Here is a 20,854-nt window from a genome sequence, read left to right as displayed (position 1 = left end):
TTTGCAGTTTTCTCCCCATTCTAAAAGTCTGAAGTGCCTCAAAGAGCTCAAAGCTAAAACATGCTGGCGCTGGGGTATTTTTTGAATTTAGCTCCACCCCTTTCGCCATGCCTACCACTGAAATGGCGTTCCTGAGAGCTTCTCTGAAATTGAACTCGAGCTGAGAGAGATTCAAAAATCCTGCCCCTGAGAGAACCATAGAGCTGGTCCGTGAGATGCCAACATTTTTTATGTCTGACCCAATAATTGCCTCTCGACCCTCACCAATATCATGGGCTGCTTTCTCAAGCTATGCTGAAACGGGCATTTGTATTTCCTCCGTATCTGGGAAGGGGTTTAAAATAGCTTGAAGTAGGACATTAACGTCTAAAGTTAAGCATTTCTAGACTGAAAGCTGTTCAGCACTACCTGCTGGCAGGGGACCCTGGAGGAGAACCCCTGGTGCTGAACTCAGCAAACTGGGAATAGGTGGATTACTGCGGCCAGGATATCTCTGTCCAGGGTTGAGGGGAACTGGGTAATCCAATGCAAATTAGGTGATTGCAGGGTGAGCAGGTGTGTGTGTGTGTTGGAGAAATAGGGAGTGGAACTGTTTAATAACCAAGCTCTCTCTGTATTGTGTTGATAGACAGTTGGAAATTATACCTCCTCGCCATGGTGGCAGAAGGTATCCAAACCCCCATCTTCAAAACGTAATTTGTGGACAGTGAAAAGCAAGAGACACAGGGCCGGCCCAAGACATTTTGCTGCCTGAGGCAAAGAACAAGATGGCGCCCTCTCCTATTCCATGTACAAAAGCCTACTGGACTACCTCTTCAACACCAGCAATGTGACAGCATCCTCCGCTGCACCTGAAGGAGCAGGCTAGCTTAGGGGGCACAGAGCAGGCTGCTTGGCACTTGGCTCTCTCGTCTAACACCTGGCTGCCGCCTCCCAGCTTCTGCCGCCTGGGGCAACCACTTCACTCTGCCTAATGAAAGGGCCAGAACTGGAAGGACAAACACTATCTACATACATAAACTTAAAAATAACCATGAAATCAAATTAGCCTTCCCCAAACTCGGTGGCTTCCAGATGGGTTGGACTACAACTCCCACCAACCTCAACCAGCTGGTTGGGGTTGATGGGGGTTGTAGCCCAACCCATCTGGAGGCCACCGAGTTTGGGGAAGGCTGAATTAGACCACTGAAGTCTGGATGTGAATTCTCTGGTGCCTGATAAGATGTTTGCTCCGATAGAAGCTTTCTTCGCACTTTGAGCATTTGAACGGTTTCTTCCCAAGGTGACTCCTCTGGTGTCTAATAAGGGTGGACTTGTCGCAAAAGCTTTTTCGGCACTGTGAGCATTCGAACGGCTTTTCTCCCGTGTGGTTCCTCTGGTGCGTGATCAGGTGCTGGCTCTGGTTGAAGCTTTTCCCGCACTCGGAGCAGGTAAACGGCTTCTCGCCAGTGTGGTTCCTCTGGTGCGTGATTAGATGTTGCCTTTGACTGAAGCTCTTCCCGCACTCTGAACAGGCATACGGTTTCTCTCCCGTGTGGGTTCGCCGATGCCTTATCAAGCCAGACTTGTGACAAAAGTTTTTGCCGCAATCCACGCATTTGTATGGTTTCTCCCCTGTGTGGATTCTTTGATGAGAAATAAGGTTGGTGCTTCGATTGAACCTCTTCCCACAGTTCAAGCATGTATATGGTTTCTCACCTGTGTGGGTTCTCTGGTGACTATTAAGGTCTGAGCGGCGCCGGAATATTTTCCCACAGACCGAACATTCATGTGGCTTCTCTCCTGCGTGGGTTCTATTAAGGTTTGATTCATCCCGGAAAAGCTTCTCACTCATGGTGCCTTTGCTCCTTCTCTTCCTTTTGAGTATCCCTTGTTGTACTGATATTTCACAGACACTGCCATCCTGGCAAGAGGCAAATTTATTCCTCCACTTCTCCATTTCACATGTGTGAAACTTCTCTGGACCATCTTGGTTTTCAGCATTTACTTCCGGCTCCTGGCCCAGCACTCTTCCCGAGGGCACCCAGAACCTTTCTCGATCATTCCCACTGTGCTCCCCATCATCTGGTGGGATAGAGAGAGAAGATGGGGAAGAACACATGGGTGAAACTGATCTCATTAGGTGAAGGGTCCCGTCATATGAGGGTGAAACACACTGGCACAGCAACTTTAGTGAAGATCTTTGTGCTTGCAGCTGAGCAGTGCCTCCAAAGGAGAAAGATTAAGGAGGCGATGTTTACTGATCCACTGAGACCCAATATCAATGCGAAGGATGAGAGGAAACAAGCCATGATGTTTATTAATGTGGCTTGACTTGCTGTTGAATACAGGTGCTGACTGTTAATCTGCGTTCCTTCCCTGAGGTTTGGCCTGTAAACTTTTGGTTTGGCCTCTATAAACTTTTAGGGCGCAATCCTGAGCAGGTTGAGACAGAAAAAAGTCCGACAACTCCCAGCATGCCCCAGCCAGCTGTGCTGGCTGGGGCATGCTGGGAGTTGTCAGACTTTTTTCTGTCTCAACCTGCTCAGGATTGCGCCCTAAAAGTTTAAACCTGATGCGCTACTGGTGCTCACTTGTTTTGTTTTGATCTCATTATATTCACCACTTGTGGTTTTACCTTGGTTTTACGAGCTGGAGTGTTTTTACTCTTTGTGCTGATTTTATCCTGGTTTTATTTCATGCTGTCCTCATTGGTTTATATTTTTAATGTATTGTATTGAACCGGAGCAGCAAAGGGATGGTCCTCTCACCGCTTTGGTGCCCTCACTGGCCACCCCCACCCCAAGGCAGCGTAAAAATGCCTTAATTTAAAATGGTGCACCACGGGGCTGCAGCCTTGACTGGCCACCGCTGTGGCACATTTATTTATTCATTTAAACATTTCTATCCCACCCTTTATCGTTAAGATCTCAGGGTGGCGTACAGATAAAATCGATTTAAACAGTATAAAACGTCCCTTTGGCAGAGTCACAGCAGCAGGAGAAGGAGCCCTCGGCTCTCCATCAGTCAGCAGGTCATTTGAGGGGCCCAGACCAGCACCCCGTGGTCCAACCCTGGTGGCACCAGTGACTGAACAGTAAAAATTCTAAGACTATAAGGGGGCGATCCTATGACCGCCTAGACAGCATCTGGGGGGATCACAGGATATTTTGGATTCCTGGATCCAAGGTCAGAGACAGTGCTTTGATCTTGGAATCCAGGAATCCACGCTCCCCGCCCACTCCCAGCCGGTGTGGAGAGAACTGCGCTGGCTTCCTCTCCAAGATCGGAAAAGCAACCTCGGAGAGGACGTAAAGGGGGAATTTCTGTGGGTGGGGAGGGGACTGGAGAGTCTGTCTTACAAAGTATCCCCAGGCCGCTCCACCCTTCTTCATTCTGCCTGGGAAGCAGCCCTGGTAGAGAGGCGAAAAAGCCTGTCTAGCGAAAATGCAGAGCGAGAGGAGCAAGGAGGTGAAGATCATAGGATCACAGAATAGTAGGGTTGGAAGGGGCCTACAAGACCATCAAGTCCAATCCCCTGCCCAGTGAAGGAATCCAAGTCAAAGCATCCCTGACAAGTAGCTGTCCAGCCTCGTCTTGAATGGCTCCAGTGTGGGACAGCCCACCACCTCCCCATCCCAAGTTTGTATCATCTGCAAACAGGATGAGCTCCTTGTCACCAAATTGCCCATGAACAGCTGGAACAGCATGAGAGCCAGGGCTGAGCCCTTGCAGGACACCAACACCAGCCGGGTCAAGCCCTTTGCTACACACACACACACACACCACAGACACGGGAGCACTCCATTCAGACAGCCGATGCAGTGCAGTCGAACCCACCCACACAAAGGCCGTGAGGAGCTGCCCTTCCACCCCACCCCCTGCCCCATCAGCCCAGGACTCACTGTGAAGATGTCGGAGCGGTGCCTGGGTGGCTTGCGGATGGGAGCGGGCGTGTTGGAGGCAGCAATGGTCTCGATGCCCGTCAGCCTCTGAGTTCAGAGGCTGACAAGCATCTGGATAGAATTGCGCCTTGAACTAGTGAAAAGTCTGTTTCTCCATCCTCCTTTCTCTCTCACCCTGCTCCGACGAGCCCCGCTTCTCTAACTGTCTTGGGATGCTCCTATCAGTCACAAGCAGCTCCACATCAAGACGGATAAGAGTTAGAGCATTAGACCTACTTTGAACCGCACAGTAATTCAGAGGTGATAGGTCCTTACCCAGGGCACCGCCAGCTCCCTCATTCTCTCGCTTGACCTCCCTGCTGAGCTGCCGCTGAGCGGTTCCTTGTGACTCCCCCTCTTTCTCCATCATGGCAACCTTCTGGAACGTTCTCGGCACCTGAAAATACCCAGGGAAGTTTTGACCCAGTAGGAGGGAGACGACACTTCGTAGAATCCTAGAACTGGAGGTGGCCTTGTGGCTCAGCCTTTCCCAGCCCGGTGCCCCCTCCGGATCTGTTGGACTCCAGCTCCCATCACCCCAGGCAGCACAGCCAATGCTGTGGGAATGATGGGAGTTGCAGTCCAACACATCTGAAAGGTGCCGGGACACGAAAGGCTTTTCTAGAGGACTGGTTCCGTTGTCAACCCGCTCTTGTTGTTTAGATGTTTCTGGTAATCTTTAACCAAAACCCACCCGCCTGTAATGCAAGCCAGTTAGATCCAGTCCTGCCCTGTGGAGCAGCAGGGAACAAGTCTCTGCCCTATTCTGTGTGACAGCCACTCAGGTCTTTGGAAAGGGAAACCATGTCCCACTCACTTTCCTCTTTGCCAGGCAAAGCATATCCAGTTCCTTTCAGCCTTTCCCCGTAGGACACGAGTGGGGGACCTCAGACTCATGGGCCATATCTGGTCCTCCTGATCACCCCTCCCCCTTTCCTCCAGCCACTGATTGGTGATTTCCTGGCAGTTTTCTGGGTAGTTTCTCTCCTAAGACTTAGCTACTGGCAGGGAGAGCTTTAAGCTAAAATACGTCAGCATTTTTTTCATACGTTGGCCCTGCCCCCCAACGGAATGCGGCCCCCGAGAACTTCTCCAAAACTGGATTTGGCCCTCAGGCTGAAAGAGGTTCAACACCCCCATGACAGGACATGTCCATACCACTGACCATCACCATTGCCCTCCTCTGAACATAAGAAGGGCCCTGTGGATCAGACCAAGGGTCCATGTGGTCCAATACTGTGTTCATACAGTGGCCAAACAGCTGCCCAGGGAAAACCCACAAGCAGGATCTGAGTGCAACAGCACCCTCCTGCCCATGTTCCCCAGCAACCAGTGTACACAGGCACACTGCCTCTGATTCTGGAGGTAACATAGAGCCATCAGGACTAGTAGCCATTGGTAGCCTTCTCCAGGAATTTGTCTAAATTCAACCCATTCTGATTTGTCTGTAGCAGCCTTTCCCAATCTGGGCCCCTCTGGAGGTGTTGGACTACAACTCCCACCACCCCAGCTACAGATGATGGGAGTTGTAGTCCAACACCTCTAGAAGACGCCAGGTTGGAGAAGGCCGCCTGTGTCTTTCGCATAGCAACCAGCTCTGGGAGCGCCAACGACTGCCAGGGCCAGACGCTCCCACACCTGCCGCTCCGGTTTCGTGGTGTCTTGGTGCCCCATCAGGAAATCCTCCGCGAGGCTCACGACATGGAAGCAGCTCTCGGACGCGCGGGCCTTCACCCAGCTCCGCATCTCTGAGGGCAGGATGGCCAGGAATTGCTCCAGGACCACCAGGTCCAAGATCTGCTCCTTCGTGTGCCTCTCCGGCTTCAGCCATTGAGCACAGAGCTCCCGGAGACGGCTATAAACCTCCTGGGGGGCCCAGTCATCCTGGTAGCAGAGCTGCCTGAAGTGCTGGCGTTGCACCTCCGAGCTGATGGCATCCTCCATCTTGATTTCTTCCATTTGCCCACAGCCTCCCCTGCTGCCTACGGTGTCCGGCCCGCTGTCGGCTGGCTGGGACGACCCATTAACAGCAGGAGGGTGTCCAGTCCCACTTCCATCTCTTGTTCCCTGGCTGATGGCTCCCTGAATGGGAGGCAGGGAAGTCTTAACCTCACCCCACGGCACAGTCTCTGGCAGCTGTGGGATTCCCTCTCTGGAGTGAGGTGTCTGTATCACCCTCAGGAACTCCTGCCACTGGGCTTCCCAGCGGAGAGATGACAGCCTCTCTTCCGGCTCTTGCTTGATGTTCTGCAGCTCTCCCCAGCTCAGGTGCTGCCCAACAGTCCCCTGACTGGTAGGCGAGGCATCTCCCATTTCTGTCAGCCCCACCGCTGGTTTGAGGCCTGGTGGTTCCTCTTGCTCAGTTTTCATTCCTGGCTCCTCGTTTTCCCCCAGGGCAGTCTGGAACTGGAGACCCAGAGCTGGGAACCTCCCCCTCTGCTCTGCAGCCATTTCCACTTCAGGAAATGCTCCTGACTTAGCTGGGAGCCTGGGTCCTGTTTCACTCAGGCGGGGGATAAGAGTTTGGCCGTTCACTCAGTGTCTGCAATTACATCCAGGCAAGAGGGTGGACCCACAGCGCAGAAGATGGGACAGGCATGGTGGAAAAACTCCCTCAGCGACACCTCATCATATCACATCTCAGGCCCCAGAGAAGGCTGTCCGGAAGCTGACGGCTTTCCCCAGCTGCCAACTAGCCATTCACCCTGAAGCAAAGAGGCACAAACAGCAATAAGGGAAGGCACAGAACTGTGTGATTCTCAGCACAGACATTTCAAGGAAAATGAAGGGGCCCTCAAGCTTTTTGGATGAGTGGGTGCATTTGGAATCTTGGGAGAGTATTGTGGATGCTCTCACAAAATGGCTGCCATGGGGGAGGACTGCCCAGTCACAAAATGTCTGCCACAGTGGGCGCAACTGGTCACAAAACACCCTCTTCCCCAAAGACAGACTGGGCTTCAGAACCCAAAACCACTCTTTTGAACCTACTGTTTTCTGTGCAGACAGCCATTTCACAGAAAGCAAACTGAGGAGGGACAGAGCGAAGCAACTTGGCCAAGACACTAAGTATGTCAAATCACATATTTGCCCCCAACAAAGCTCAACAAAATACACATTTCACAGAAGGCAAACTGGCAATGCTCAGAGAAACACACACATACACAGCCAAACAAAAACACACACCAGGCCAAACGTATTCCATACACACAGAAACCAGGCAAAACACACGCCATGCCGAAACAACAAACCAGCAAACACACACAGCAATCAAAACACCCCCTTGCTTTCCATCAGTCCCTCTAGCACCTCAAGTTGCTCCCTGCCCCCTCCCAGCCCCAAAGGACACCCCCTACCATTCCTAGTGTAACTTTTTTTTGGTGGGGGGGCAGTTGGGCAAGCCCCAAAACAAAGTGCTGGGCTGCAGGCACCCACCATTTTTCTAAGAACACTTCTAGAGCTTCTTGGAAATAAAAGATAATGCCACAGGCTGGCACTTCGCTTTGCAGCATGCCAGCCTCACAGTTAAATAAATAAAAACTTAAGAAATAAAAACCAGGAGGGGCAGGAAGCCTGGTAGGTGCCAAGAGAGGGATCCTTAGGGACACTGGTGCCCAGAAGCACCATGTTGAAGACCTCAGGGCTACTGCAAAGGCACAGAAAATGGCAGATGTCCCTAACACTGACACAGAAGGGGGACTTTTTGACATGCACCTTGTCATGCAAGGCAGAGAGAAGCTGCAGCTGCCAAAAATCCCCCCTTTTTTGCACCATTCTTATAAACACATTAGGTCTGGTGGTCCCCCCAGCCACCTGAATTTGGCTCCCTTAATCATCCTTTCCTTTCCCCCTCGCCTAGCAAGGTAGCTCAGCCTCTGAAATTATTTCTTTATTGGCAATACTTCTAAATTGCTTAATATAATAACATCCCTTAGTAGTTCACAAATAAATAAATGGCCAGGAAATCCATGTAGCTCTGTTTTTGTTTTTTTTAATGATTTCTTTCTCTAAAGGGCCAGGAAATCCATGTGGCTCCATTTTTTAAAAATTTCTTTCCCTTGCTTGTCCCAAACATAGGCAGGAAGATCTCATCTGAAAACACTGGCACAACTAGATAATTTTAGACTCTTGGATTTAGGCCGCAATCCTATGCAAACTTACCTGGGAGAAACTTCCACTGATCTCAAGGGGGTTTACTTCTGAGTAGCCCTGTGCAGGACTGCACTGTTAATGATCTTATTTGGGGGCAGGGTTGTTAGACATCCATCTGTATTACTTCCATTGCAAAGCACGCAACTAACATCTCTTTCTTCCTGATATAGAAGAACAGCAGCAACAAAAAACTGCTTGCCAACTCTGATAAAAAAAGAAAAGGATCCTGAGCATGTACAATTTTGCATTTTAAACGTGCTTAAATCATAACACCATCATGGTGACAGAAATAAGATGGAGTGTGCTTCTGCTGCCCCTGCCAATTGCGGGGGGGGGGGGCAGACTTCGGCCCTAAAATTCAACCTCAGCTGCACCGCTGCCTGGAAACAGCTGCACAGGGCGGACAAGCAGCCCCTTTGGATGGGGGTGCTTTGGAGCCTCTCTTTTACCAACAGCACATTTCTAAAAATTTTCTCTGCCCCTTTCCCCCCACCAAAAAAAGCCACGTCCCTCCCGCCACCCACCTGTAAATGCACCTTTACCTCACTGCTGGCAGCCCAGTTTCCCCAAGGAACACTCAAAAGCCCATTTTGCAGAAATATTTGGGCTGAGAGCGGAGGAGACCTGCGGCAGGAAGGAGCGTCCTCTATTGACATCCCCCTGCCGCACATTTCCTTCCTCTCTAGGAAAGCGCTGCTGGTTTAACACTTAGGGTGCAATCCTGTGCATGTTTGGACAGAAAATAAGTCCTACGACACCCAGCATGCTCCGGGTAGCATGGCTGTCTGGAGCAAGCTGGGAGTTGTAGGACTTTTTTCTGTCTAAATATGCACAGGATTGCACCCTTGCAGCGACGCCTCCCTCTCCCCCCCCCCCCCGCGGGTTAGTAAATAAAATCAGAATTTCTCTCCCGCCCCCTCCTTTATTTTGGGACTTACAAAATGCATGCATGGATTCTGCTGCACATAGAATGCACATTTACTATTTGGGGGGAAAGCCCCTAGCCAGCAGCAGTGACACTGCTGGGTATGACTTTTCTTCCGAGTAAACATGAAAGAGGATCAGGTTGCATTTGATGGTAAAAAGGTCCTTGTCCGCCTACATTAAGCCCCCCCCCGCCCCCACCCCGCCGAGTTAGCTGACCCAATCTTGGTGTTGCATCATCACCATCATCATCGTCATTGTTATCGTTGTTGTTCTGTTCAGCAGCATCATTGCAGGAGGGATGGGATATATTCTTCATCACCATATGCTCCGTTCCTCCTTTTTTTAAATGAAGGGGGCAGGTAGAAGAGAGAGATCTACAGAAAGCAAAGGTAGCCGGGTTGGCCATAAGAAAAAATCCAAAATCCACATTAGTGTCATACCTTTATTAGGCCAACCTAAAGGTCACAAATAAAATGGGCAAGTTTCGAGATCTCCAGATCTCTTTATCAGGCAAGATGTAACAAATCACGTTTCCCTTTTATTTGACTCCCTTGCAGGTGGCAGCAGCTGGATGCGGACAATACTTTGGACGTTGTCTCCTTTTTGCGACGGAGTGGAAACCACCGCTATGCTGCTGGCTCAGGGATGGCAAGGACCGTCAGGGACAGGGCTGCTCCAGGTTTTGGCAGGCTCTTGGACAGCACAGCTTCAGTGGGCCCCTCCCTCAGTGGGCCTCCCTTCTCACCACCTTTGCCAGCAGCTGCTCCTCTTGCTACCACTTGCTTGCTTGACAGGCAGGGAGCAAGTTGGCTGTGGCATCTCCTGTTCCGCCTTCTCACCACCCTCACTGTCCAGGCCAGAGCGAGAGACAGGTGAACAATCAAGCCTACCCTTAACGCTGCACTGATTTGGAAGAAGTGCAGGGGGACAGTCTGAGGCCTTCTTCCTTTTTGGGGGGAACCCCAAAGACTCAGGCTTTTCCCCTTTGCCTTCTTGGTGATGCAAACTGCCAAAGATGTCCTCATCAGCTCTGCCGTTCGACCATGTGAGCAAAGGAGGGAAACTTCCACACTCTCCTTTGTGTTATCTGCCAACTGGGAATGTTTTCTTTGTCTTTCAGGGCCCAGTGTCTTTCAAGGAGGTGGCTGTGCATTTCTCCGAGGAGGAGTGGGCTCTGCTGGATCCGGACCAAAGGGCTCTGTACTGGGAAGTGATGCTGGAGAATTATGGGAACGTGGCTTCTCTCGATACATAATTTTCTCCTTGGTTGAGAGATGCATAAAGGTTTGAATTCCCATGACTGTGTCAATATAAACCAGTGTGCTGTGCCAGGCTGTCTACCCCGGGAATGTTGGCTACGGGTCTCGTGCCTCTCTTTTTTTCCCCTGAGCTAGAAAGGATTTGGGCTCTTACATGTTGGCCCTATTTCAGAATTGAATGGGAGGTTGTCAGTCCTGGGCAGGGGTGAGCAACTTGTGGCTCTCCAGATGTTTTGGCCTACAACTCCCATGATCCTTCTCCATTGGCTATGCTGCCTAAGGCTGATGGGAGTTGTAGTCCAACAACATCTGGGGGACCATACCTTCTCCACCACTGGCATAAGGCAAAGAGGACATAACTCTTCTCCTTCCCTGTAAGAGTGAAAGCAACATTTCCATATGGGGTGCAATCCTATGCATCTTTACGCAGAAGTAAGTGCGACTGTGTTCAACAGGACTTACGCCCAGGTAAGTGTGTATAGGATGTCAGCTTCATCTCTGTCCAGAGGCTATTTTGCAATCTCTGAAAAACTGCCCGAATGAAGACAAACTGCTTCTGTTCTCTTCTCCCCCATTTCCAAAGGATGCCTTTTGATCCCCAAACCTGAGCTCATCTCCTGGCTGGAAGGAGGAGGAGGAGAGGCATTTGCCCTGAGCTCCGAGGAAGGCAACAGAGAAGCAGGTAGCTACATAGATGTGGGATCCTGAGCCATTTTCCAGTTGTGTGGTTTTCGCAGAGGGCTGCTAGTTTCCCCTGCTTCTGTGAGGTCTCCCTCTCCCATGGCAGAGGCTTTGAGTTCAGAACTACTCCTGTCCTGACTCACAGTGCTTCCATCCTGAGAATTCCATTCTCAGAGGGCTGGGGAGACCCTATGACTATCCAGATGTCAGGGCCGGCCCTTGTTGTTGTTGTTGTTCAGTCGTTCAGTCGTGTCCGACTCTTCGTGACCCCATGGACCATAGCACGCCAGGCCTTCCTGTCCTGCGCTCTCTCCCGGAGCGTGCTCAAGTTCATATTCATTGCATCCGTGATGCTATCTAGCCATCTCATCCTCTGCCGTCCCCTTCTCCTTTTGCCTTCAGTCTTTCCCAGCATCAGGGTCTTTTCCAGGGAGTTTTCTCTTCGCATTAGGTGGCCAAAATATTGGAGCTTCAGCTTCATTATCTGTCCTTCCAATGAGCACTCAGGGTTGATTTCCTTTAGGATGGACTGATTTGACCTCCTTGCAGTCCAGGGGACTCGTAAGAGTCTTCTCCAGCACCACAGTTCGAAAGCATCAATTCTTCGGCGCTCAGCCTTCCTTATAGTCCAGCTCTCGCAGCCATACATTACTACTGGGAAAACCATAGCTTTGATTAGACGGACCTTTGTCGGCAAGGTGATGTCTCTGCTTCTTACTATGCTGTCTAGGTTGTAGGGCCGGCCCTACCATGAGGCAAAATGAGGCGGTCACCTCAGGCAACAAATGCTGGGAGGTGGCGGCAAGGTGTTGGAGGAGAGAGCTATGGGCCATGCAGCCTGCCCTCTGCCCCCAAGCTAACCTGTTCCTTCAGGTGCAGTGGAGGATGCTGTCCTGTTGTCAGTGTTGAAGAGACAGTCCAGTCGGCTTTTGTATATGGAACGGGAAAGGGCGCCATCTTGTTCTTTTCCTCAGGCAGCAAATGTCTTGGGCCGGCCCTGCCAGACTCCCAGTTCCCCTTTAGCCCAGCATCACATTTCCAGCCGTGGAAGTAGATTTCCTCCGTCACTGGAGGTTTCCATTTAGCTTTTGCGCCAGAGCTACTTATTGACCCGTCTCCCATGAATGTATAACGAGTGGGGAACCTGCAGTCCTCGAAATGTTGTTGGACTCCCAACTCCCATCATCTTCAGCCAACATGCTAACAACTGGGGATGTTCCCCACCCCCTGTTATAAGGGCTTGGAAGGACTCACGACTGGGATGGTCCCCCTTCCTCAGTTCTGGTTGCGGGCCTTTGACCTTGTTGCTTTCAGCCCAGAAATATTTTCCCTGGACCTCACTGGATTGGCAGCAGAGGCCAACAACGCAGTCCTACCTATGTCCGCTCTGAAGTAATGCATTCATTTAATTGTTGTATTTTAAATATTTCTTGGCAGCCTTTCAGGGCAGAAGCCCTCACAAGGCAGCGTACAACGATAAAGCACATAAAATCTGAATGATATTAAGAGCAATAAAAACACAGTAAAAACAGTAAAAACACAATAAAAACAGACAGACAGACAGACCCTGTGAGTATGGTTGGCTCCAACCTCATCCACTGAGGCATGTGGTCTCTCACTGCTTTTCCCTGAGGGAAGGGGGCCCTCATGCATGTGGGCGTTGGGAGAAGGTTCCCCAGCAATGGGGAACGTGCTTCCCCTGGACAAAGTTCACATTGAACTCTGTGGGGCTTACTTCTGAGTAGACATGCCTAGGATTGCACTGATAGCTTGTCTTTTTGGTTGTCTGGCTTCTGAGGGGAAAAAGAGGCCAAGCTAGACAGTTAAAGTATCCTTAGTGAATGTCAATCAAAACCACTGGAGGCTCTGATTTCAGTGGGGCTGCAAATCCATTCTGGGTTTCAGCCTGAACTCTAAGGGAGCCATGCAAGGTGCTGAACTCATTTTGGGGATAGGGTTCAGCACTCTGGATAGCTCCTTTAGAGGTCTGGCTGGTTCTGACTGAAACCCAGAATAGATGCACAGCCCCTCCCCTCCCAAATCCACTGATCAAACCTGTCTGGGGAGAGAACCCCTTTTGTTTCCTTCTCAAGCAGTGAATTTGATCCCCTCCCTCTCAATGGAGACTCCATTTCTCACTCATGCTTTTTTTTATTGCTCTCTCTGTTCTAGGGGGTGACAGACAGGAGGGCAAGAATGAGAGGAAAAATCATGGGGTATTTGTGGAAGGCGCTGGGTATCCAGAGATGGGAGGAATGCTGGAAATTGGCCTGGATCACAGAATCATGGAATCATAGAATAGTAGGGTTGGAAGGGGCCTACAAGGCCATCGAGTCCAACCCCCTGCTCAATGCAGGAATCCAAGCCAGAGCATCCCTGACAGATGGCTGTCCAGCCTTGTCTTGAATGCCTCCAGTGTGGGAGAGCCCACCACCTCCGTAGGGAATTGGCTCCATTGTCGTATTGCTCTGACAGGACGTTTCTCCTGATGTTCAGCCGGAATCTGGCTTCCTGTAACTTGAGCCCATTATTCCGTGTCCTGCACTCTGGGATGATCAAGGAGAGATCCTGGCCTTCCTTTCTGTGATGACCTTTCAAGGGCTTGAAGAGTGCTATCCTGTCTCCCCTCAGTCTTCTCTTCTCAAGGCTAAACATGCCCAGCTCTTTCAGTTATTTCAGACACATAATGGAAGCCAAACCGAGAAGAAGAGGAGTAAATCTAAGGCTTTGGGGCTTGGGGAACTGCATATAAATCAACTCCAGTGCATAAAACAGAAAGGAAAGGAAAACAATACATGGTCTGCATGTCTGAAAACCTTCAATTTGGCCTAACGGAACATCAAAGAATTCACATAGGGGAGAGATTGTACAAACACGTTTCTGAGCTTTGTGAGCCGTCAAGGCTGTTTCGACATCAGAAAACCCACCTAGGGGAGAAAGCACATAAATGTGTATAGTGTGGAAAGAGCTTCAGTGAGAGCAAAAATCTTGGTTCCCATCAAAGGAGGCACACAGGGGGGAAACCTTATAAATGACTGGAGTGTGGGAAGAGCTTCAGTCAGAGGATAAAACTTGTTTCTCATCTCAGAATTCACACAGGGGAGAAACCATATCAATGCTCAGAATGTGGAGTCGGAACATGAGCCTCACTTCGCATCAGAGAACTCACACAGGGGAGAGTGCAGGAAGAGGTTCAGCTGGAACACACAGCTTGCTTCACATCAAAGAATCCACACAGGGGAGAGACAGTATGAATGCTCAGATTGTGGTCAGAGCTTCCATAAGACATCACACCTTGTGAGACACCAACAAATTCACAGAGGAGAGAAACCACATAAATGCTTGGAAGTGTGGAAAGAGCTTCAAATGGAACACACAGCTTAACTCACATCAAATCATCCATACAGGGGAGAGGCCGTACCAATGCTCAGACTGTAGGCAGAGCTTTTGTAAAATGTCAGACCTTGTTAGGTATCAGAGAATCCACACAAGGGGAAAACCTTATACAAGTTTGGAGTGTGAAAAGTGCTTCAATCGAAGTATAAACCTTATTAGACACAAAAGAAATCACACACGAGAGTAAGCTCTTAATGTTCAGACACAGAGCCTTTCTACATGGGGCTTTTATTGGGCACTCACAGTAGTTTGCATTGTATAATGTCGTCATCCTCCAGGGCCTCTCCTGTGCTTTGCAATCATTATCACAGGTTTTTTCCTAATGAGGAAAGTCTGGTATTATTTAGAAATGGTGGAATAAGAGTCTCGAGTAATTGTGGAATTCTGCTATACCACATCACCGTCTAGTGTTTGTATAATGAAACATATAGAAAGGCAGAAAAAGAACACAACTCCCTGCCCCCTGAAAAAAGCACGTGGAAAGCAGCCAATCTTAATCCCTCAAAGAATCCGGAAACAGAAGCCTCAGTAAAGGTGCAGGATAAAACCCCGTAAAGCCCCGTTTCATTTAGAAATGCCCTGTAACATGTCCTTTTAGTGATCAACTGATCTTTGAAAACATTGCAGAACTCGTAAAGGAAGAGATCCTTAAGTGCTCAGAGCATGGAAAGAACTTGAATCCACAAGAGAAAGAGGCCGTATAGCGAATGCAAAAGTAAAATAATGTTAGCAATCGTATTACCAAGAGCACTGTATTTCTAGTTCAGACTTTAGCGTCAGTTGAAATTGAAAATGTAATCTTGTCTTGATCCACAGTGCTCACTTGAAATGTCTCTATATACATCCTTGGTTTTGAATTCAGGGAGCGTGTACACAGGAAGGGTCCTTTGGTCCTTTGTTTCAGTGGTGAACGGTTACAGTGAAAAATGCTGTTACAGGAATTTCAATTACAATAATACATTTTTAAAAACAAACTTATTATGTGGAATAAATCCAATGCCCTGAGAAATAGATTTGGGGCCAGGGCCTCATCTGCCCAGGCTAGCAGTGCCCCCGCTAGGTGCATTTACTTGGCACAAGCCCCCACTGAAGTCTCAGTTGGAGTGGGCTGGAGAGAAAAATCAGCAGCCAGACACACCAATGGAGCTAAGCAAATAAATCTAAAACACAGAGGTCTGATCCCAAGAGAAGAGCGACTTTTGGGGAGGTGGTGGAGCAGGAGGGCAGAATGCGTTAGACATGGGGCTGCCTTTGAAAACGGTCTGGAAACTTCAACTGGTCCAAAATGGGGCAGCGAGATTGTTAATAGGGACCGGCCAACACGATCATATTATGCCAGTACTTTTCCATCAGCACTGGCTGCCAGTCCATTTCTGGGCCAGAGTCAGAGTGCTGGTATTAACATTCAAAATCCTAAATGGATTGGGGCCAGGTTACCTGAAGGATCATCTCCTCCCATGTACACCTGCCCAGACCCTAAGATCATCCTTAGCAGTCCTTCGAGGGGAGCCCCTGCCAAATGAAGTGAGGTGGGTGGTTCCTAAGAAGAGGGCCTTTTCTGCTGTGGCTCTCTGGCTTTGGAATGAACTTCCCAGAGAGGCTTACCTGGCGCTTACATTGTGCTCTTTTTGGAGCCAAGCGAAGACCTTTTTATTTTCCCAATCTTTTTAGTTTTCCAGTTTCTATTTTAAATCTGGTACTGTAGTTTAAATCCTTGCACTGCTGCTAGGTTCTATTTGGTTATTATCTTTGTTTTATACTGCAGTTTTAAACTTTTATATTGTGTTTTATCATCTTGTATTTTATGGTTTTAATTGTTGTGAACCGCCCAGAGAGCTTCAGCTATTGGGAGGAATAGAAATGTAATACATAAATAAATGCCATGAATGAATGTACTTTCGGGGTGGGGTGGGGGTTGCATTTATATTTATTTGTTACTTTGTTTGTTTGTTTGTTTGTTACATCCTGCCTTTTCCTCCAAAGAGCCCAGGGCAGTATATATAATCCTCCTCCTCCTCTCCATTTTATCCTCACAACAACCCTGTGAGGAAAGTTAGGCTGAGAGTCAGCGCCTGGCCCAAAGTCACCCAGTGAGTTTCATGGCCGAGTGGGGACCAGAAGCCTGCTCTTCCGCATCCCCATCCAACACTCTCACCACTGCACCACACCAGCTATCAGTCCCAGTGAGAGGTGGAGGTTGCTATGTGGAGGGATATACCCTGGGTAGGACAACAAACCATGATTTAAATAAATCATGGCTTAGTGTTACATGCTAACCAGGTCAGTAGCTGCGATCCTATACACACTCACCTGGGAGTAAGTGCTATTGAAGTCACTAGGACTTACTTCTGAGTAGACATGCTGAAGACTGCACTGAAAAATTATCTTCTCTCTATATAAACAGAAGTGTTTCTCCATATTCCCTCCATGGACCTGAAAACTGTACATCTGATGGTTATGAAACTTCCAGGAGTTGTTGTACCTCTATCTGGGTCTGGGATGGTTTTAGGCATAGTGAAGTTTTTGTCTGCCATCAGACGCTCAACCTATATTATCACATAGATACAGCAGGGGCCCGGGGAAGGGAGCAAGCTGCCCACAGTTGATGTGGTGGGAGGGAGAGAGAAGGAAGAGTGGAGAAGAAGGGAGACATGGCTGACAGAGAGGGAAGCTCAAGACAGTCACCAGGAGACACAGAACAAAACAAAACAGACCCCTCCCTCAAGGGGCTATGGGGGTGTCTCCATGGCCAGGGCTGTGCATAATGGGTGCTCTGGCAGATGCATAAATTTGCTTGAAGGCTTCACTGTATTCCAACTCTGACAGGTATGTAACGCTTTGTTGTAACAAACACAAGGCTCTTCCCAACCCATGTGAAGCCATTTGCTAGTTATAGCATAAATCTAGCATAAGAACATCCGAAGAGCCCTGCTGGATCAGACCAACCCATGTTCCCCAGCAACTGGTGGACATAGACATACTGCCTATGATACTGGAGGTAGCACGTAGCCATCAGGACTAGAAGCCAGTAGCAGTTTTCGGTATCTCTGTGGGTCACAATCCAACAGAACTGAGCATGTTTAAGCACATTGAGATCTAATGCTGAAAGCTTATTGCAACAATCATCTTAATATTTCAACCCTAATTAATGTTCTGGCTGAAAGAACCATCCTTCCCAGCAATTGACTGTTGGACACACTGATTTTGCTTCAACTCTTGTCCCTCCATGGGGATGGGACAGAACCTGTTACAGCATGAGACAGAAGGGAGGAGAGCAAACCACCTAACTTGTTTCCTAATTTATTTGATTGATTGATTGATTGATTGATTGATTTACACCCCACCTTTCCACTAAGGAAATGGTGCTCAAGCCAGCTAACACTATTATGAACAAAAATTTAAAATTAAAAAAAACTCAGTTCAAACAAATATGAAACAAATACATCAAAACACACCATTACAAATACAACAAGAACATAATAAAAACAGCACCCACTTTAACAGACAAGCTTACAAGGCAAAGGCTTGCTGGAACAAAAATGTATTTGCCTGTCGGCGGAAGGACAGCAGAGAGGGAACCACCCTAGCCTCCCTCGGCAGGGAGTTCCACAGCCAGGGAGCGGCCACAAAGTAGGCCCCAACTTAGCCCTTCCTCTCGTTTTCTTCACTGCTGCCACTAAGTGAACATCCTTATTTTTCCAAGCTGCCACCACCAATAAAACAACCTTTTATCCACTGCAACTTTGCGGCCTCCTATGTGCCTCCTTACTTACCCAGCAAGCAGTCTTTACTGGGTGGAGTGAGACTCAAGGACCAACAAATGTCGTCTTTACTACAAGTTTTGAAGGAGAAAAATCCCAGCAATTGGATAGTTATTGTAATAATACTTCTAGGGGGGAAAACAGGTTTTTATAACTGTTTTAGCAAATAAGAGCAATCATGGGTGCAATCCTATCAATTGCGCCCTCGATGATTGGAAGCTCTCGAACTTGGAGGTGTCTGATAATCCGACGCAGGGCGGGAGGAGAGGAGGATCTTTGCCTCCCCCTCCTCCCGCCTTGCAGGTTTCATTAGATGGGTTTTTTAGCCCATCTAGCAAGGGCGCTTCAGAAGCAGAGGAAAGAAGGCAGGAAGAGGATCAGGGTATCTTGTATCCTGGCCTCTCTGGTCTCCTCCCCTCCACACCCACTGGAACGCCCCCTTTCCTCCTTCTGCTAGGTCACTTTTTCAACCCTGGAGGATAGCTGGCGCAATTCTTTCTGTGCCAGCTGTGAGGGGTTTGGGGGTTAGATCTCCAACTCCCCCTTCCAAAGTTGGTGCACTATCTCCAGCTTTGGAAGGGTGACTCTGAACAATCCTATGCTCCCTAAGTGATGAAAATAACATGAGAACTCCAGCCAAGTGCTAGTAATAACACAATTTCTTTCCATTCATCCGGAACCTTAGATAGTGCAGCTTCCATCTGGTCTCCAAGGACGCCTAATTCAGAATATCTCTTTGGGGAAGGGAGAACCCCTCTCTGGGGAAGGACCCCTCTGGAGAGCCATGCTAACTCTTTTCATGCTGTGTTATTTACCGAGGCTTTTGAGAGCCAGCCTGCCCAATACCTCATTCTGAGAGGTCCTCCCGTAGCAACACTTGTCAGCTAGGCCAATGCCTCACTCTGTGGAGCCTTCAGCGCAAGGCACTGGATGGCCACTCCAGCGGTTTCCCTGGCTCTCTGGAATGGCCAGTCAGCCTATGCCTCCCTCTAAGAGGTCCTCAGAGTGAGGCACAGGGTGAGAGGTGGCCGCCACTTTGGAGGACTGTGCCAGCCGCTTTTCTGCTGCCGCAATTCCTGCAACAGGAGAGTCGCCGGTGGGGCTGTCCAGACTGCGTTCAAGGACTTCCACCATGTCACTTTGCAACACTAAGTCATACCCTCCTTGGTTTCGGATGTGCAATTCACATCCGTGCAGTGGAGGCTGGTGGCTCCGATGTCAGTGGGGCAGTGAATCCGATCCATGTTTCAGTCAGACCAATCAGAACTCCTCATGCTTACCACATTTCACTTTCATTTCATTTCATTTATTATATTTCTATACCTTCCCGTAGCTGAAGCTCTCTAGGCAGTTCACTTTGCATGGGTTCTCAAGGGAGCATAATAGTTATCTTTGGTTAGGTATGTTTCTTGCCTACTATTGAGCAGCTCCAGCAGTATTCTTTTTATTTACTTCATAAAAACTGGAAAACCTGTAATTGCTACTTTCCAATTTATATTAGAGTCTTCATATTAGAGTTTATATTAAACCATTTGTTTCTTATAATTCATTGATCATTTATTCAGTGAATTCTTCTAATACATTGATGATTAAACTGTTTGATTTGCAGCAGTTTCATTTGCTTTAATATTATTTTTAAGTTGATGTAAACATTAGTCTATTAGGAAACAAGTTTTGAAGCCACTCATCTATTCAGAAGTAAGACCTGTTGAATTCATTGGGACTTACTCCTAGGTAAGAGTATTTAGAATGCAGCCTTGAATAGCTGTATTTAAAATTGTTCTGTGAATTTTTTTGATATGAAATTATGCTTGTACTATTATGGAAGCACTTTCCATACACCACATATTTTTATGACTTGTCCTCGGTGTGAATTCTTTGATGTGACATAAAGTGTGCCTTCTGACTGAAGCTCTTTCCACACTCCAAACATTCAAATGGTTTCTCCCCTGTGTGAGTACTTTGATGTCTTTTAAGTCTTGATTTATCACAAAAGTTCATGCTACAGTATGAGCATGTATATGGTTTCTCTCCAGTGTGGATTCTTTTATGTGACGTAAGAGTTGTGATCCAACTGAAACACTTTCCACATTTCAAGCATTTATATGGTTTCTCCCCTGTGTGATTTCTTCGATGTAACATAAGCCTTTCACTCACACGGAAGCTCTTTCCACACTCCAAGCATTTATATGGTTTCTCCCCTGTGTGATTTCTTCGATGTATCATAAAGTGTGTGCTTGTACTGAAGCTCTTTCCACATTCCAAACATTTATATGGTTTCCCCCCATGTGTATTCCTTGATGTGCCTTAAGGCTTATGCTCTGACTGAAGCTCTTTCCACATGCCAAGCATTTATATGGCTTCTCCTGTGTGCGAATTTTTTTATGAGATGTAAGATTTGACTTCTGACTAAAGCTCTTTCCGCACTCTGACTCTGGGCATTTATATGGTTTTCCCCCTGTATGGATTCTGTGATGTGAAGTAAGGGCATATCTCTGTTTAAAACTCTTTTTGCACTCCAGGCACGCATATGGTTTTTCCTGTGTGTGAATTCTTTGATGGGAAATACGTTTTGCTCTCTGACTGAAGCTCTTTCCACATTCCAAGCATTTGTAAGGTGTCTCCCCTGTGTGAATTCTCTGGTGTACAACAAAGTTTGAGGTCCGACGAAAGCTCTCACCACAATCTGAGCATATATACGGTTTGTCCCCTGTGCGGATTCTGCAATGCACAACAAGGTTTGATTTACAACTCAGTA

At 48.3% G+C, this 20,854-nt stretch overlaps 3 protein-coding genes across 4 annotated transcripts in view; 1 reads left to right on the top strand and 2 right to left on the bottom strand.

Moving 5' to 3' along the window:
* Nucleotides 1-1,177: 1,177 nt before the first annotated feature.
* On the bottom strand, nt 1,178-8,730 carry LOC146356184 (uncharacterized). Its single transcript, XM_084831620.1, has 5 exons — nt 8,615-8,730; nt 8,082-8,276; nt 5,562-6,628; nt 4,200-4,320; nt 1,178-2,064 (listed from the first exon to the last, which is right to left on the bottom strand). Exons 3-5 carry the CDS (start codon nt 6,372-6,374, stop codon nt 1,178-1,180), a joined length of 1,821 nt encoding a protein of 606 aa, XP_084687746.1. The 5' UTR covers nt 6,375-6,628; nt 8,082-8,276; nt 8,615-8,730.
* Nucleotides 8,731-8,992: 262 nt separating this feature from the next.
* On the top strand, nt 8,993-10,328 carry LOC146356183 (uncharacterized). Of its 2 annotated transcripts, none has more exons than XR_014787293.1 (3): nt 8,993-9,150; nt 9,557-9,871; nt 10,120-10,295. XR_014787293.1 is itself a non-coding variant. In XM_084831852.1 (3 exons), the coding sequence occupies exons 1-3, from the start codon at nt 9,022-9,024 to the stop codon at nt 10,211-10,213; spliced, it is 486 nt and encodes a 161-aa protein (XP_084687978.1). In that variant the 5' UTR covers nt 8,996-9,021; the 3' UTR covers nt 10,214-10,328. The 2 variants fall into 2 exon arrangements, 1 of the variants encoding a protein (XP_084687978.1); XM_084831852.1 differs by having other exon boundaries at nt 8,996-9,098; nt 10,120-10,328.
* A 9,619-nt stretch (nt 10,329-19,947) lies between these two features.
* The window catches only part of LOC146356171 (uncharacterized), a 277,120-nt gene continuing 276,213 nt past the window's right edge, over nt 19,948-20,854 (bottom strand). Inside the window, exons 7-8 of the mRNA XM_084830032.1 lie at nt 20,438-20,782; nt 19,948-20,402 (exon numbers count right to left, since the gene is read on the bottom strand). Of these exons, the coding sequence (XP_084686158.1) occupies nt 19,948-20,402; nt 20,438-20,782 (800 nt within the window). The remainder of the gene's footprint in view (nt 20,403-20,437; nt 20,783-20,854) is intronic.

The sequence above is a fragment of the Heloderma suspectum genome, chromosome 2 (genome assembly GCF_057233095.1).
Source record: "Heloderma suspectum isolate Gila_16-S chromosome 2, 16-S_ref, whole genome shotgun sequence".
Classification (NCBI taxonomy): domain Eukaryota; kingdom Metazoa; phylum Chordata; class Lepidosauria; order Squamata; family Helodermatidae; genus Heloderma; species Heloderma suspectum.
This window is presented reverse-complemented; position numbering and strand designations above follow the sequence as displayed.

Coding starts and splice junctions, on each gene's coding strand:
- LOC146356184 (XM_084831620.1), bottom strand. CDS start 6,374: ATGGCTGCAGAGCAGAGGGGGAGGTTCCCAGCTCTGGGTCTCCAGTTC. Junction 4,321..5,561: donor CCACGAAACCGGAGCGGCAG/GTGTGGGAGCGT, acceptor GGGTATTTTCAG/GTGCCGAGAACGTTCCAGAA. Junction 2,065..4,199: donor GGGAGCTGGCGGTGCCCTGG/GTAAGGACCTAT, acceptor CTATCCCACCAG/ATGATGGGGAGCACAGTGGG.
- LOC146356183 (XM_084831852.1), top strand. CDS start 9,022: ATGGATTCTGCTGCACATAGAATGCACATTTACTATTTGGGGGGAAAG. Junction 9,099..9,556: donor AGCAGCAGTGACACTGCTGG/GTATGACTTTTC, acceptor ACTCCCTTGCAG/GTGGCAGCAGCTGGATGCGG. Junction 9,872..10,119: donor CAGGCCAGAGCGAGAGACAG/GTGAACAATCAA, acceptor TTTGTCTTTCAG/GGCCCAGTGTCTTTCAAGGA.